General features: G+C 48.8%; 1 protein-coding gene and 1 long non-coding RNA gene across 7 annotated transcripts; one reads left to right on the forward strand and one right to left on the reverse strand.

Moving 5' to 3' along the window:
• Positions 1-893: 893 nt before the first annotated feature.
• MLF2 (myeloid leukemia factor 2) lies at positions 894-10,808 on the reverse strand. Of its 5 annotated transcripts, none has more exons than XM_054199425.1 (8): positions 10,636-10,709; positions 8,538-8,664; positions 8,045-8,080; positions 6,490-6,543; positions 5,942-6,067; positions 5,431-5,590; positions 5,102-5,342; positions 894-1,419 (listed from the first exon to the last, which is right to left on the reverse strand). In XM_054199425.1, exons 1-7 carry the CDS (start codon positions 10,683-10,685, stop codon positions 5,164-5,166), a joined length of 732 nt encoding a protein of 243 aa, XP_054055400.1. In that variant the 5' UTR covers positions 10,686-10,709; the 3' UTR covers positions 894-1,419; positions 5,102-5,163. The 5 variants fall into 5 exon arrangements, with proteins under 5 accessions (XP_054055400.1, XP_054055391.1, XP_054055418.1 ...); XM_054199416.1 differs by lacking the exon at positions 894-1,419 and adding an exon at positions 1,428-1,562; XM_054199443.1 differs by lacking the exon at positions 894-1,419 and adding an exon at positions 3,977-4,575 and having other exon boundaries at positions 10,636-10,808.
• A 279-nt stretch (positions 10,809-11,087) lies between these two features.
• LOC128908727 (uncharacterized) lies at positions 11,088-14,731 on the forward strand. 2 transcript variants are annotated; one of them, XR_008466087.1, is made up of 3 exons: positions 11,088-12,283; positions 12,577-12,647; positions 13,342-14,731. It is a non-coding gene; the product is annotated as an uncharacterized LOC128908727 (long non-coding RNA). The 2 variants fall into 2 exon arrangements; XR_008466088.1 differs by having other exon boundaries at positions 11,091-12,149.
• Positions 14,732-15,086: the final 355 nt, after the last annotated feature.

The raw sequence follows: 15,086 nt of genomic DNA on the forward strand, positions 1-15,086 counted from the left end.
GCACCAGCCCAAGCTCACGTGGAACAAGTTCAGACACAAGAGCCTTGAGTTCACGTTCTCCTGTAGCGCCGGTCGGCGTTTGCAGGCTTCGGGTCATCCCTGTTGCTCCTTTCTTGTGTCCTTTTCAGTGTCGTGTACTCAGATTTCACACCATGGGTTCGCTTCTGTGATCCAGGGCAGAAACTTCACCTCCCTCCTTGGTGAAGGCAGGCTGATGCCTCCAAGTGCCACGCACCTCCACAGCTGAGGAATTAGGCCAGTCATTTACTTGGTTATCTCCCAATCCCCTAATTCTTTCTGGAGTCCCTCCAGAGCTTCCAGAAAACAGTCCTTCGTCTTGAAAGACCACAGACTGCACTTATGTTACCGGATGAACGTCCTTCTGCTTTCACTGCCGCCAAAAATACTTACTGTTTATAAACAAACACCACACCACCAGTTACGGACTGCTCTGCGCACCTCGTCTCTGTCTGTCGTTCATCACCTTCATTGTTCCTTGGGTCCTCTGAAAGCTCCATCGGCACTGGTTTAATACCTTCTTTCAGATCATTAATCACGCTACTAATGAGCATTCGCTTCGGAAGAGCATCCTACTAGAAATAATTTAATATTCCGGGGTCTCTTTTTCCTCTCATTACTTGAAATCTATCAGTGAACTAAAATTTATAATATTGGCCCTTTTGTTGTTTTAATAATTTTTATTTTTTTTTAAATCAGGGAATAGTCTTGTGTGGGTGAGTAAGATACCTTGTGCTGCTGTAACCTTTACTTTTAGGTTGCGGTAGTGCCTTTGTTAACCCAACCCATGATTTAATCAGAAAATATTACAGCTGTTGGAGAGGAACAATTTTGGGAAAGTAAGATTGAGAAAATTATAAAAGCATATACATCCATTTTTATTTTTAAATTTATTGCATTTTTGATCTCTTATCTTGACTTTAACTGGTTTACAGCTGCATATATAATCTCATTTACTGTTTACAAATATGGGCACAAGGTTATTTCCACGCTATTCTGCAATGCTTTAAAAAGTGCAGTGAAAGGAAAAGAGCTTCGGGGCTACCGACAAAAACATTTAAGGATGAAGCTCCTGCTAGCTTTAATGGCTCTTATTTCCATGATAGATTTTCAAATATGTAAAACTGAATGTACAACAGACAAACCCCCTTAAGTTTCTATGCTATCTGTGCATAGCTAATGTACTGCCATCCCAGCTTATGCCATCCATCTTTCTACCAGTGTTTCCAGCCTCTCTCCAACTCATTCTGCCCCCCACCCCCTGTTGTTCCCCCCTCCTTTTAATCCCGGCCAGCCCCTCTGCCTCACTCCAGGTGTCCTACTTGCTCCTTAGCAAGATCCAGAAGTACCGCTGAACTGCATCGCTTTGGGGCTTCAACTAGTCCCACGTGGAGGTGACAGCTGTGGGAGAAGGAGCAGGAATGGATTTTGTCTCCATCGGCTAGATAAGGATGGCTTGGAGTCACACCCTGTGCATCTTAAACACTCTTTGGCTTTCACGTTGGGAACATCCAACCTTCTCTTTCTCCGTCCTGCTGGAAGAGCTGTCACAGACATCTTAGAAATGTGAAAGACTCATCCCAGGCCTTCCCTTTGCCCTGATACAGCAGGTGGACTATCATAGAATGGTTTGGGCTGGAAGGGACCTTAAAGATCATCTAGTTCCAACCCCCCTGCCATGGGCAGGGACACCTCCCACTAGACCAGGCTGCTCAAAGCCCCATCCAGCCTGGCCTGGAATCCTTCCAGGGATGGGACTACTTTTAATAGGAAACCATTTTCACTTGAAACTGTAACTAATGGGAAAACAAGTAACCAGGCGAAGTCTGGGTGGTGTAACAGAGGTGGGCTTTCTGGTGGCACTGGTGCTCTTGTTTTCAGGCAGCTCCATGAGAGCGGTGCGGGGCACAGAGTCAGGTACCTGCTTACAACAACTTACAGCTTCTCACAGCTTGTGTAAAGGAAGCTGAAGAGGAGTAAATCGTTAGTTGTGCACACATACCCTTTTGTTGCCTCTGTGCAATTCTCTGCACGCCTTTCCTTTGGATTAACAAGCTACATCAGTGATCAGTAAGTGAATTTTCATCAAACCAGGGTATCGGCAAAGGGGAGAGCCACAAGCACAACTCAGCAAAAGGCCCCCACTAGGGTACAGATCTGCTCCCTTCTCCTGGCCTTCGCATCCCTTCAAGCCAGCGACTGAAAAGTGCCACCTTGCCGAGATCAATGCCACCCTGGAGCAGTTGAGAAGGCTTCTTCAGCTGAAGCCCCAGCAGCAGGTGAGGAACCGCCTCTCAGGACCAGAGGAGTCAAGGGAGGTTTATCATCCCCCTTCTTTGTGAAAAAACCTTCTGCTCTCTGAACTCACAGGTTAATGTACCACGTCAGCCTCAGGACTAGTGAAGGGGAGACCCTCCCAATACATTGCCCATACTTTCTTTTTGATTTGGGACCTCTCAAACTCTCTCCTGGGCTCCTGTCTCTGCTTCCCAGCCTGAACACAAAGCCCTCCTCTAACTGAACCTCTTTTACATTTCCCGAGACTACCAGAGCCTTGTGACACCTGGGGAAGGACAAGATCTTGACCATGACTGTACAGCAGTTAGCAAGGCCCAAGCAGTGGGGTAAATCACACCCACAACACACCACCAAGTGCAAGAGGACGCAAGGGTCCCAGAGGGCACAAGCAGAGCAGCCCCTAACAGGGCGCAGAGGACGAATCCAGATAAAGGCTTTTCTCTCTGAGAGAGAGACACATCTGCTCAAGCGTCATCCCAGTTTGTAGGGAGTCACTATTGCAACAGTTCGTACCACTAGTCCCAGTTCCCACAGTTCTGTCTGTTCTCTGTTAAGATTAGGAATTCCATGACCAAGCCGGAACGGATCCTCACATCTTAAAAATCCAAATTAATCCCCACCACCACCACGCCCATTTCCCTATTCTCTTTCTCAGACACTGCCTCAAAGAATGGCCAGGACTTTGCCACCGTCTCGATGCTGTAAGCACCTTTCTGAGCCCAGTGGCTTCTTCGCTGGACTGAAGTACCAGGTTCCCACATCTTGCGCCAGCTCAAGACTAGCACTGAGATGAGGGCTGCTGCTGCTCCAGCTCCTTTTCTCAAAGTCTGGCAAATCCAAGATGACTTGTCCTCCACTAAGCTCCTCCCAAGCCCAGCTTTTTTCTGTGTAGCATCGCCCTGCACTTCCTTGAAGGGTGGAGCACATGGAAACTTCCCCAAGCTTTCAGGGGCCAGATTCTGCATCTTGTTTTCTGGGCAAGACAATCAGTCCTCAGCGAAGTCTCTGCCCCTCTGTTAGCGCCCAGATGTACATAGAACACAGGGATACACAGCAAGATCCCAGCACACCACTTCCAAATATAAGTCACGCATCAATTTTCTGCCTTCTTTTCCAAATGAGTTGATGAAAAGGTTTATTTAAGAGTGCGTGCTGGAGTGGGAAACTGGCCCAAGAACCCAGGAGATCTTCCCTCGTCCTGTATTCCCAGCACCTCTTAAGTTTCACCCAATACTGACGAAGTTAAGAAAAGGTCATTCGTAACAACATCAGCCTCTGCTGCAGAGAAATAATGAGAAAATAATGAAAATATTCCCTGGCCATGCAGGTACCCCAGAGGCCCAATTCAGGGCTGCACAGATGACCAGGCAGCAAGAAAGACCAAACAATCTCCCTTGAGTGCACAGCAAAACTACAGCAATTAAAGGGTATTTTTGCAAACAGTGGGTTCTTGGGTCTTCTTTTCACAATTTCCATGTTGAGCATTATCTCACTTTGTTAACTATATGGGAAGGCTATAAGGGTATTTTCTATAAGAAAATAAAGCCTTAGAATTAAACACCAAGTTTCTCCTCAGCAATTTCCCAAGGATATGAAAGAGGCTACTTAATTCCACGGCAGGTACAATCAGGTTAGCTGAAGGTAAAGACTGATCCAACAATTCTTTACAGTTTGTTTCTTTATTCAGTAAACATCTAGTTACAAGTTTCACAAATTAAAAAAGTGGGGGAGCTGACTGAAGAGGGGTCAGGGGGTGGGGGGGGCCCACAGGCTGATCCAGCTTTTGTTCTGCTCCTCCCTTCTCTAACGCACACATCCTTCTGCTTCTCCATAGCTGCACCAAAGGAGCAGGAGGGGAATCGAAGCCTCTGTCCCGGTGAAGGGACTGACACGGGGTTCTAGCAGAATTCCCTCATATTTCTTTCACAGGGGACTAAACACAAACTTCAGAACCAGCCCAACCCAGCACAGAAAGAGCGGAAAGGATGGAAGAGGCAAGGTGGCAGCTCCTCATGCCCACCACTACTGGCAGAAAGAACAGAACCAAGGGAGAGCAGAAGGGGAATGGGCAATTAATGCGTTCCTTGCACATCAGTGAGATTCCCCACGCCCTACTGCAGCACCCAAATGGGGCGAAAAAGAGCAATGCAGAAAATTAGTTGCTTTGTTTCAATTCTTAAGTGGGAGGGAAGTTAATACTAAATTTGAGGAAGGTCCAAGTGGTGCTTTGAAGGGGCTTCAGAGTTTCACTGTCTGTACCTGGGAGGAAGGGAAACGGAGAACATAAAAAGAGTAAGTGGTGACTAGAAAGCAGCACAGAAGACAGATAAAGACACGATGTCTAGACATCAAAAAAAAGGAAAAAAAGTCCCTTTTGAAGCACTAGATCACATCCTAGCAAGCCCTATTCAAAACAGAGGAGAGCAGACACCAGCACTTACTTATATTTCAAACTGGATTGACAGCAAATGGTCTCCAAGTTCTATACAACGACAGTATAAACACGCTACAGATTGCAATCCTACATCATTTCATATAATTTCAACCATCAGTTAAGGCTGACACCACACTTTTTTGTTGATGACAAAGCTAACTTAAACAGCTTCCATGTTTCCGTTCAGAACACTATTTTCTCAAAATTCCCCTGCTCTCTAGATTTAGTGGGAAAACCCATTTCCAACCAACACTTCGAAATAATAAACGATTGGGGCAATGAAAAAAAAATAATCATATTGCTAAGAGGCAACCACACAGTAGAAGGTGAGAAAAGCTTGTTAAGACTTACAAGAGCGTGTAGGTAGATTTGGGGGTGGCCACGCTGCACCCCCCACAAGGTCTGCTCTGGGTTCACCAGTCATACCGACGGGACTGTCTGGAGGGAGAATCCTCAGGGCCCTGGATCGCAAGACGAGTCCCTTCAGCCCGGCGGCCACTGCCGCCTTCATGACGTCGGTAATCCAGCGCCCGCTGCGGCCGGAAACGGGATGTCTCTCGCCTCCACTCATCATCAAATGCGGCTGCATCACCTATGTCAGGAAAGAACACACTCAGATGGGGAGGAGGTGGGGAAGCAGCACCTGGGTTTGCCGGGAGGAGGACACGGGCAGTACTCACTTTCATCCATGTTGATGTAGTCCTGCCTCTCCTCCTGGTCACCCGTACGATGGTTCCGGGATCGCTGCATGATGTGGGCCCGCTCCCTGATGTGGTGTCCAATCGACATTTGTTCCAAGCCGCTGTCGGAGTCCCTTACGGTCCGTCTAGTCTCACGGATCTGAGGGCAGATTCCCATGTAGGATCAACGTTTTAATTCATTTTCCCAGCCCCATAAGGCACTCTGATTCTTGCGCGCAGTATTTCAGTCACGTTGCACCGCCACCACTCCCAGGATGTCAGACGCAACATAATGAAGAGGGAAATGGATTCCCCCCTGCCAGCACTTCCCATCCCCTCCCAGTGGCCTTCAGCATGGTTCAGTGAGTCACAACGCATTCCTCAAACTACAACTGACTGCAAAGCAGAAGTGTTGTGGGTGGCCAGCACTGACACACCAAATGAAGTCTCTCCACCCACAGCAAAACCAACAGCCTTGTGTGGGGAAGATGCACTGCAGCCCCCTCCTTACCCCACCAGGTGCTGAACGCATCTCTGAGGTCTCCTGATAGACTTTGGGTCCATCACCCAGGTTGGAATAGGAGATGACAGTTGAGGAGGTAAATGTCTGGCAGTTAGTACCACTTGTCATATGCTCCTGCAAGAGGAAATGGGGAATGGTATAAAGAAGGAATAGGAGTGAAAAAGACATGGCAGTTAATTCCCTCTACACACAACAACGCAGGAAGAAATTACAAGAGGAAGAATAGAATTCCCATGGGTCCATCTTTCTGGAGAATACATCTTCCTCTTAAATTATTTCTTGTTTCTTGCTAAACAGGTCTACCCCCACACTTCCTTCCTCGCCCGTCTCTCCTCCCTCCACTCAGAGGATACACCTCAGGAACAAGCTCTCTATCACCGAATCCTGGTCATGGAGCAAGGCTTACAGCCTCTGCCACTGGGGCAGCCTGAGCACAGCCCAGACCAAAGCACAGTAAGATGGGAGACCTTAGAGGGGATGGCAGGAGCACCCTCAGTACTCCCCTCAGTACAGACTGGCTTATAGAGAGTTCTTACCATGTTTCCAATCATGTCATTCATCATCCCAAACATATCTATAAAGCCACCTGCCTGATGAAAAGGAAAAGAGAACACAAGATTAGTCAGTTTGGAAAGATAGAGGGGGGCATGAACAACAAACTATCTGCAAGGGACAAAAAACTGCTGCCTAAGAAGAAAAGACTTGTTATTTTCCCTTTCTTTCAGTAGCACAGGAAAAAAAAAACAGGATGTGGGGTTGCTGTTCTCTCCATTCTCTCAGGTTGCATTGCCCAAGTGTTCAGGCTCTCTAGATCTCTGGATACAGCAAAGGTTGTTCTTTTAGTTTGGGTCTGACTCCTGATGCACTGGGGTTTGTGAGTCCAGGCACTCGGCAAAGCTGAGAGAAGAAATGTCAGGTATGTACTTACAGTGATCTTAAGCATAAGACGGTCATCCTCAATGATATTTTCACCACATCACTGTCAGCTCTTAATTTAAACCACAGGGAAGTTTCCATTGATTGTATTCTTTCTAACATAATAACAAGTTTTCTTATTTTCTCTACAAACACCTGACTTTTTAATCTTGTAAACCTAAAGGCTGCAGTAATACACCGGGCCAGCAGGTCTCACAGGTTAATTGTGCAATATGTAAACAAAATTACTATGTGAGTTTAAACTTGCTGATTTTTTTGTTTCCTCAAGTATCCTCTTGTTCTCGTTTTCAGCAGAGCAGTACTCACACGCAACACTATTATCCTTTGAAGTCTGTTTATATTCTTATTAATCTTCCTCTGAGCTACAACAATTCAGGGACGCTTAGTCTCTTTCACTGAGGCAATCCTGCGGAGCAAGGCAGCTAAAGTTGCTGGATCTGGAATAACCTATTTCCACTGTATTATTTTAGTAGATGACAGAGATCAGCACGCTGTTCTCACATACAGGCAGTCATTCTCATTCTGGTCCTGTTCACCTGAAGTATTCTGTTGGCTTTTCCATCCACCTCCACTGGCAAAGGAGGTTCAATAATCACTCTGCCTACTGACGGCTAAGTCTTCTCCTTGCGTTGTCACAGTTCCTCCATTACTTCCAAACAGATCTGCAGCTTCTTTTCAGACATATGAGGTTATTAAGAGCCTATCTGCTCTTCCTGGATATTAACTGTCCCAATTCCTGTGAAATATTGTGCTGTAACAGCTTTAGGGCTCTTCTCTGGTCAAGGTACAAATACAACCTCCCCACATAAACAGTGTTAGAATCTCTCCTCTAAAACAGCTCACAGACCAGATTAGAACATTAGAGGGGAAACAAGGGAAAGGCGTGAAGCCATACAGCAACTCAATGAGAGGTCCAACAGAAAACAGCTGCCTCCAGTTCCAGTTCAATACCCTCTCCCGTAGTCTGTTTACTATAAATCTAGAGCTCACTGTGCTCTCTTCACACCTTCCCACCCTCCCTACCTGTTAGGACACACAGGTCTTGCTCACAGATGGCTACATTTTAGCATTGGTTGCGCACAGCGCTGATGAATCTCAGTATGAAGCTACTATTTAGAAAGCCTCTAGTTTCACCCAGAAGAACAGAGAACTTACCATGCCGAGCATCCCAAAGGGTGAAACAGCTCCTGCCTGCCAGGACAACAGAAAAACAGAACAGAAAATGACCTTGCAAGAGCCAAACATTAGATCCTCTTCAGAACACCCTTGTCAATCTCAGAAACAGAACCGGGAACACTCAGGCCCCACAAACAATTCAAGAAAGTCACCCACAGGCTCATGGCAGTTCAAACCATACCACTCTTAACAAACCAGGAAGAAAGGGATATTCCTTAATTTTTCCCAGTTATATTATTTACAGCCTTGAGAAATAACACGAATTTCTTCCCTTCCTACCATTCAACTTGAAACGCAGTTTATTAATATACATGGAATAAAGAAAAGGACAAGAATGACACTGTTTTAGACATTAATTCTGTGCCCACCATCCATGTGAAGGTGAGGGACATGCCCAACCCCGTGACAGTGGAAGAGATAAGCTAACAAGACAGTTTAAGAAATCCTATCCTGTACTCAGCCCCTCTTTTACCTGCATCCTACGGCCAGCCTGGCGAGCCCCAGGTGTGGTCCCATCCGTGATACCTAGGAGCGGGCCGAACCCGAAACTTCCAGAAAGCATGCGGTTCATGTGCTGCCGGTGGATGGCAAAAGGGTCCCTTTCGGAAAGGTTGAGAGAACAAAAGTTGAGGAAGGGACAACAGAAGACAAAGCCCTTGCATAATCCACCCATTCTGCCTTTGAGTTTCTCTTATGTAACTGTACATTCCTTTCCAAGCTGAAAACCCAGAATCACAAGAACCCAGTGCTGCTTACGGTGATCCTTGGGGCTGGAAGGGACCTCTGGATCCTGTCTTACTTCTTGGAATAGAAAGTATTACACCACACAATCCCTCTCAGGTACTAACTGATGTATGTTCAGAAGTAGTTCGGTGTTCTGCTCCCACTAATGCTTTAGGACTAAGCATGGCCAAGGCCATTCCAGAACCTCACTGCTCTAACAGATTAAAGCCACTTCTCAGATACGCAGGCCAGGTACCACCATCACTTCATACTCATTTCCTCTTGTGCCATCAAAACCCTTTAACAGCTTTGTGAAACAATCAAACCCTTCCAAAAGAGCAGTTCTTCATTTTGCAGGGAGGTACACGAAGACCCTCCTGGCTGCAAAGAGAGGACTACACTTCAAGGGACCAGAGAGCGATCCTAGATATTGTCCTCTCACCCCTCCACAGACACACTCAAATGCAAGACTGAAACCTCCAGAATGGACTCTGTATCCTGACACTGTGTGACGTCCCTCCGCCCCAAGTAATCTTCATCTGCTGTTTTCCCACAATATTATTATGCGTACATCTGCCAAGAGGTTGAGACCCCATAAAGCTTTCGCAGATTTGAGAGGAAAAGAGGACAATAACTGGGGTCCCTAACTGGTTTTCCTTCCTCTCCTTCTTTTGCAGCCTCCACTTTGAGGGCTGTACGCATTCACACATGCTGGAGGAGCAAGGAGAGAAAAAGGAGGATCAGGACAAACAGTCACAGAATACAGTGGCAGTAAAAAAAAGTCTGGGAAATACCATAGCATTTCCCTGCACATCCTATAGCCTGCCCTTATCCCTCTGGAGCATGAATAACCTCAACAGCATAGAATATTCCTGAGATCACAAAAGCATCTACTACAAGCCAATACTTTTCTGTCTCTACTGGAAATGCTTCCCATAATAAAAGCTAGACTCTCATCTGCCACACCAATGAGAACACAGTCATTCTGTGACTAACTGGGACATCAAGGTCTCCTCTCCTGCTAATTTGTTTACGGATGATAAAATTCTTTCTTGTTACAAATTTTATAAGCAAAAAAAATGGGCTCTATTCTCCTACATAAATTAATTCCGCCAAATTTCTAGGAGTGCCACGCTTAACATAATCAAATTCTACTATATTACAGTCTATTCCTTATCTGCTTTGTCAAGGACTGCCAACTTAGTTTCACTGCCAAAACTAATCAATAGCATCCAATTTCTAGACTGTGGACAGAAACAAAAACATTCAGTAAAAGGAATCTCAGGAGGAGTTCTTGGGACCTTTGTTAGATTCCAAGACTCGTATTTCAAAACTACTTGTTGTCTTCTCTTTACTTAGTTCCGTACAACTTGACAACTGCTTTAGCAGTCTTCTCCAGCTCCATTAATGATTTCCTGTGCAGAAAAGCAACAAACACTGGACAGAACAGCAGATTTTATCTACCTGAACCAAAATCCTCTTTTGCATAATGAAAAAAAAAAAAAAAGAGAAAATTCTTACGCAAAGAAAAAGATTAGGTATTCCAGCCCTCTCTTCCTCAGGCAGCTGCAATGCTTTTTGGCCTACTTTATTTTAATTATGGTTTCCTCCAAGACCACGTTCTATTACAGAAATCAGACCAACGCGAACCAGGTTATTCCCTGCGCTGCCCCTTAAGAGAACGTTTGTATTTTTCTCCTTCGTAGACAGCTGCTGCGGTATTTCCCGCAGCCCGCAAGGCCCTCTGCCCTCCTGGCCGGACGCGAGGGTAGGGCACCCCCAGCCCCCGCGGGGATGATCCGTGCCGCCCCCTCCATCCCCCCCGGAGGATGCCCAGCTGGACTCACATGGCAAACATGGGGTCCTCCGGCTCGCCATCCCTCATCAGCCGAAACATGCTTCCTTCGGTCGGGGGCGGCCTCTGCGGAGGGGAGAAGGGGGGTGAGGACGGCGGAAGGCGGGGAGGGAACGAGCGGCTGAACCGGGCGGCCCCCGCCGCCCGCATCGCCCCATCCCGGGCGGCCGATGGCAGCGCTCCCCCCACGGCGCCCTAGGCCGCGACGCCCCCCTCCACCGCCACGGCCCTCCCGGCACCACGGGCCCGGGCCCAGGCCCCGCCCCCGGCCCCCTCCGCCGCGCCCCTTCCCCTGCCTGCCGGCTTGCCGGTGGGTGCCGAGCGGCGGGCGCTGCCCTTCCCCTCCGGCAACAGCGGGACGCCCACGGGGCCGCTCACGCCTCCGCTCCCATCCCGGCCCGGCACCGCGCTCGCCCCGGCCCGCCCCGGACGGCTCGCCCCGCGCATGCGCACCCGCCCCGGCCCGCTCCGCCGGAAGGGCTGCTGGGCAGAGCGCCCCCTGCCGCCAGGCGTGTGTGCTCCCCCCCCCCCAGCGGCGCGGCGGGGGAGGCCCCGGCCCTGAGGGGGTCGTAGGCCGAAGGCCGGTGCGGCGGCGGGTTCGGCAGCCCGCCGTACCGGCTGGGAGGTGGGTGGCGGGTGCGGGAGCGAGCTGCAGCTGGCAGCGAGCGAAAACAGGCCCGGGCACAAGGGGCCATTGTTCCTCGGGCCCGGGCAGTGGCGGGCGGGGCAAGGCCAGCGCTGAAGGGACGAGGAGCCTCTGCCACGCTCGCCGGGCGGGGGGACACCACGGGGGAGACGGGCGGTCGCCACCTGGCAGCTCATAGCCATGGTGACCCCGGCGGCTGGTGACTGCCAGAGGCCGCGGCAGGGAGGGCACTCGGCCCAGGGCAACCACAGGCCTGCCTGCCCGTGCCAAGAGCAGAAAGTGGAGGTACTCCATCACCCGGCTGAAGGTTATCACCCCGGGTGCCCACCAGAAACCACTGCCGGAGCACGGGTACTGGGTGCCGCACCTACAGCGGTGGCGGGGAACCTGCCCCCATCCGTGGGGTGACAGCCTCTGTCACCATCCCAGGGGAACGCCGGTTGCCTTTGGCTACGGCCAGCTCCACTAGATCAGAAGGAAGAGAGCAGACTGACTCATTCCAGCCTGGGACCAGGGCACGCTTCCGTAGTGGTGTTGCTGTTGACGGTTGCATCCTGCCAGCCATGTGCGGCAGCCAGACTAGAGCTGTGCCAGGAGACTGGAAATGGCAGGTTGCAAGATGTGGTTGAGAAATGGAACTCCTGGGCTGTGGCAGGAGCCGTGCCCTTGGATTTTGGAGTCTGACAGAGGAAGATGACCTGGCAGCACGCGTTACATGCTGGAATGCATGGGGGACTTGGCAACGCTTGCTACGGCAGGTCTCAGAACTGCTTGGTGTCCAGAAAGAAGAGAAGACCTCTCTCTGGAGGCCCATGCCTGTGCGTATGCAGAAGACTCTTCTGATGCCCCCACCGCATCTGGTGAGTGCGTTCTTCAGAGGCTGACACTGATGTCCACGAGGGGGAAGCTGTGGACAGCACACTGGTGGAGGACGGTGAAGTGGAGACAGGTCCTATGGGCAGGGCGGTGACAGACCTCCTCCGGGAGGCCACTGGTAGGTGAGCTGCTGAAACACCCTCCTGTCACCAGCTCAGCGCTGATCTGTGAGCACTGCAGTTACTACAGAGACGCTGAGGCGTCTCTCCTGCTTCTTTTGCAACCCTGAATAATCCTTCAGGGACCTCCGGTCTGGAAAACTGTTCCTGTTTGGTGTGTTTTCCTTTTGCTCTGAGGCTCTCCTGGTGTTTGATTAGTGTGTGTGGAGCTGACCTTGAGTGGCAAGATTCAAAGGCAGATAAAGAATGTAAGCATCTCTTTTTTTTTTTTCTTTTTCTTTTTTTTCCCCAGATCTGGGATAAAATGACTTGCTGTCCCGCAGACGCCAGTTGTCCTCCCACTCCTGGAATGTCCTAGAGATGGTAGGACTTCCTTGTTTTTTTCCAAGTACTAAGTCAGACATTGCGGCCTTCCAAACACAGAGACAGGGAAGGAACAGAATAGAGTTTGGAACAAATATTGCTTTGCAGATCCTTTTTCTGATCCTAATACTGCTCCTCTACAAGGGGCCTGCGACCCAGAGGGCTGAGTCTAGGAGACTGGGAGCTGAGGATGTGAGTCTTACTGGGTACCTCTGTAGCCTTACAGGCAGTCCTTACACTTGACGAACTGATGTTACCAAAGACTGCATTGCCAGTGGTATCTTACCAGTTCAGCAGATCTTGAGGGAATCTAGCTTACAAAGGGTGGTGCTGGTGGCAAATGGCTGGGTGAAACCCTGGTAGGAGGAATTGGAAACGCAAGCTTTTTCTGGAAGGCAGACAAGCCCACGTTTCTGAGGAATGCAGCAGCTGTGCTACTGCACTATTTGTAGGAGAGGTTTCTGTATAGTACTCGCCACATTACATCTAACGTGCACCAAGGGGATGGCCGTTTGCTAGGCTAGAATAACGAAGCACGTGGGGGCGTGACTGAAAAGCAAGACTCCCATCTTGCTCCTGTCACATTCTCTTAATTAGGCTGCTTCTGTTTCCGTCATGAATAAAAGCCATTAACTCTGTCTCTCCATTTCCTTTCTTTCTGCTTTGGGTTTGTTTTTGTTTTGTTTTTTTTAAGCTGCCCAGGTTGTGCTGGAGGCGGTGGAGGACGGCAGGGAAAGGGAGGAAGAAGGAGCTCAGCAGGCAGCCAGGAGCAGGCAAGTGAAGGGCAAAATGGCAGAGGGATGAATGGCGCCGCTGCCCTCAACTCCACCTTCTCCCACCTACCTCCGGCTGCTGACGGGCAGCCTCCCCCCAGCACCCTCAGCCAAAGGGCAGCTGCCACGGCAAGGAGCATTTTACAAGCAAACTGAGTATCACGTCGTGAAGGTAAATAAAGAGTATGCTAAAAAATCCTGCCTTGTTACCTGCTGCTTCCAGGGACCGATCATTCTGGCCAGCGAAACAGAAAGAGCTTCTCGATGTGTCCAAATGTTCCAGGGCCCCTGTGGATGCCTGTAAGACAAAGAAATCCTCGTTATCACAAGTCAGAGCTACCCACAGCCGTTTTCTCATTAGTTCCCTTCATCTGTGCCTCTTACGTAATCCTCGCCCAACAACTAACTCTGACCTCAGATGAAGGGCACCCTGAGCGAAGGACGGCTCCGATTTCATCCTCAAACGCGACAATTCATATTTGGGATGCTAGAGCCAGCTTGTGGTGGCTGCAGCTTGTGTTGCGCGGCAGCGATTACTTTCAGAATATTTTGCTCGTGTTAAGGATGTGTCTGTCACGCTGTGAGTGAGAACCACGACCTCCATCTGTGCTGTGTGAGCAAAGAGAGGTTCACAAAAATCACGACTGAAAACTTCCCTTTCCAGTCTTCTGACAGGCTGTGTCACCCCTCGTCATTCCCTTCTGCTCCTCTTGCTTCCTCTCCTTGTGTTACCTATCCTGCTTCCCAGCCCTCTGCAGTATTTAAACGTATTTAAACACGTTCCCTCTCAGGAAGCCCATTTCCCAAGGCAAAGTTGGCTGATGGTTGAATTCTTGGGTATTTCCTCTTGACTTCAGGAGGCAGCATCATGAAAGAAGAACAAAACTGATTATCTGCCTGGATTCTTAATGGACACAAGACAGAATAGTGTGTATTAAATACATAAATGCATTCAAACGCATTCCCTCCACACATCGAGATTTTGCTAGTTTCACTGTAAGTGAAAGGACAGATACTGTCTGTGTCTGAATTTATGTAAATCTAAGAAAAGTTAATGCAAATAGACAAACTTCTGCTCCTTTGTTGTTCAGCAAACAGTTTGGAAGAGTTTTGTAACCACTTATGAGTTAGCTCACAGAATAAAATTCTTGAAATACCCAGTATTGTGTTTTGCTTTTGCTCAGAAAATGGCTCAGAGTTAGTTCAGCCTTCAACATAAACAACGAAGTCCCTGCCCCCCAACAGAATAGAATGACAAGACTAGCAAGGTATTACAACAAAATGCATAAATACTTGCTTCTAGGTGCATGCACCTTGCATATACTAGAAGCTATACCATGTGTGAAAGCCCGGACCTGTATGGAAGCACATGCTCACGTATGAAGACACACACGTGCAAGCTTAACACAAGCCTCAGCAGAAAAGCACCGTATTTTCTATACTTACAAAAGTAAATGCACATAACAGAGAGAAAACATCACCACTGTACTGCCTCTAGACACATGCACACACCTGCATAAACACAAGGCACAAACAGGGTACAGCGCAAAAATTGTAACTTATTGTACTGAGAAAATTACATTCATATTGTTGTCCGGGCTGCAGGCAGGCAGGCATATTGTCTGTGTTCCCGAACAATGATATATCGTGTAACTTCTGCACCTCC

The sequence above is a fragment of the Rissa tridactyla genome, chromosome 1, assembly GCF_028500815.1.
Source record: "Rissa tridactyla isolate bRisTri1 chromosome 1, bRisTri1.patW.cur.20221130, whole genome shotgun sequence".
NCBI lineage: Eukaryota > Metazoa > Chordata > Aves > Charadriiformes > Laridae > Rissa > Rissa tridactyla.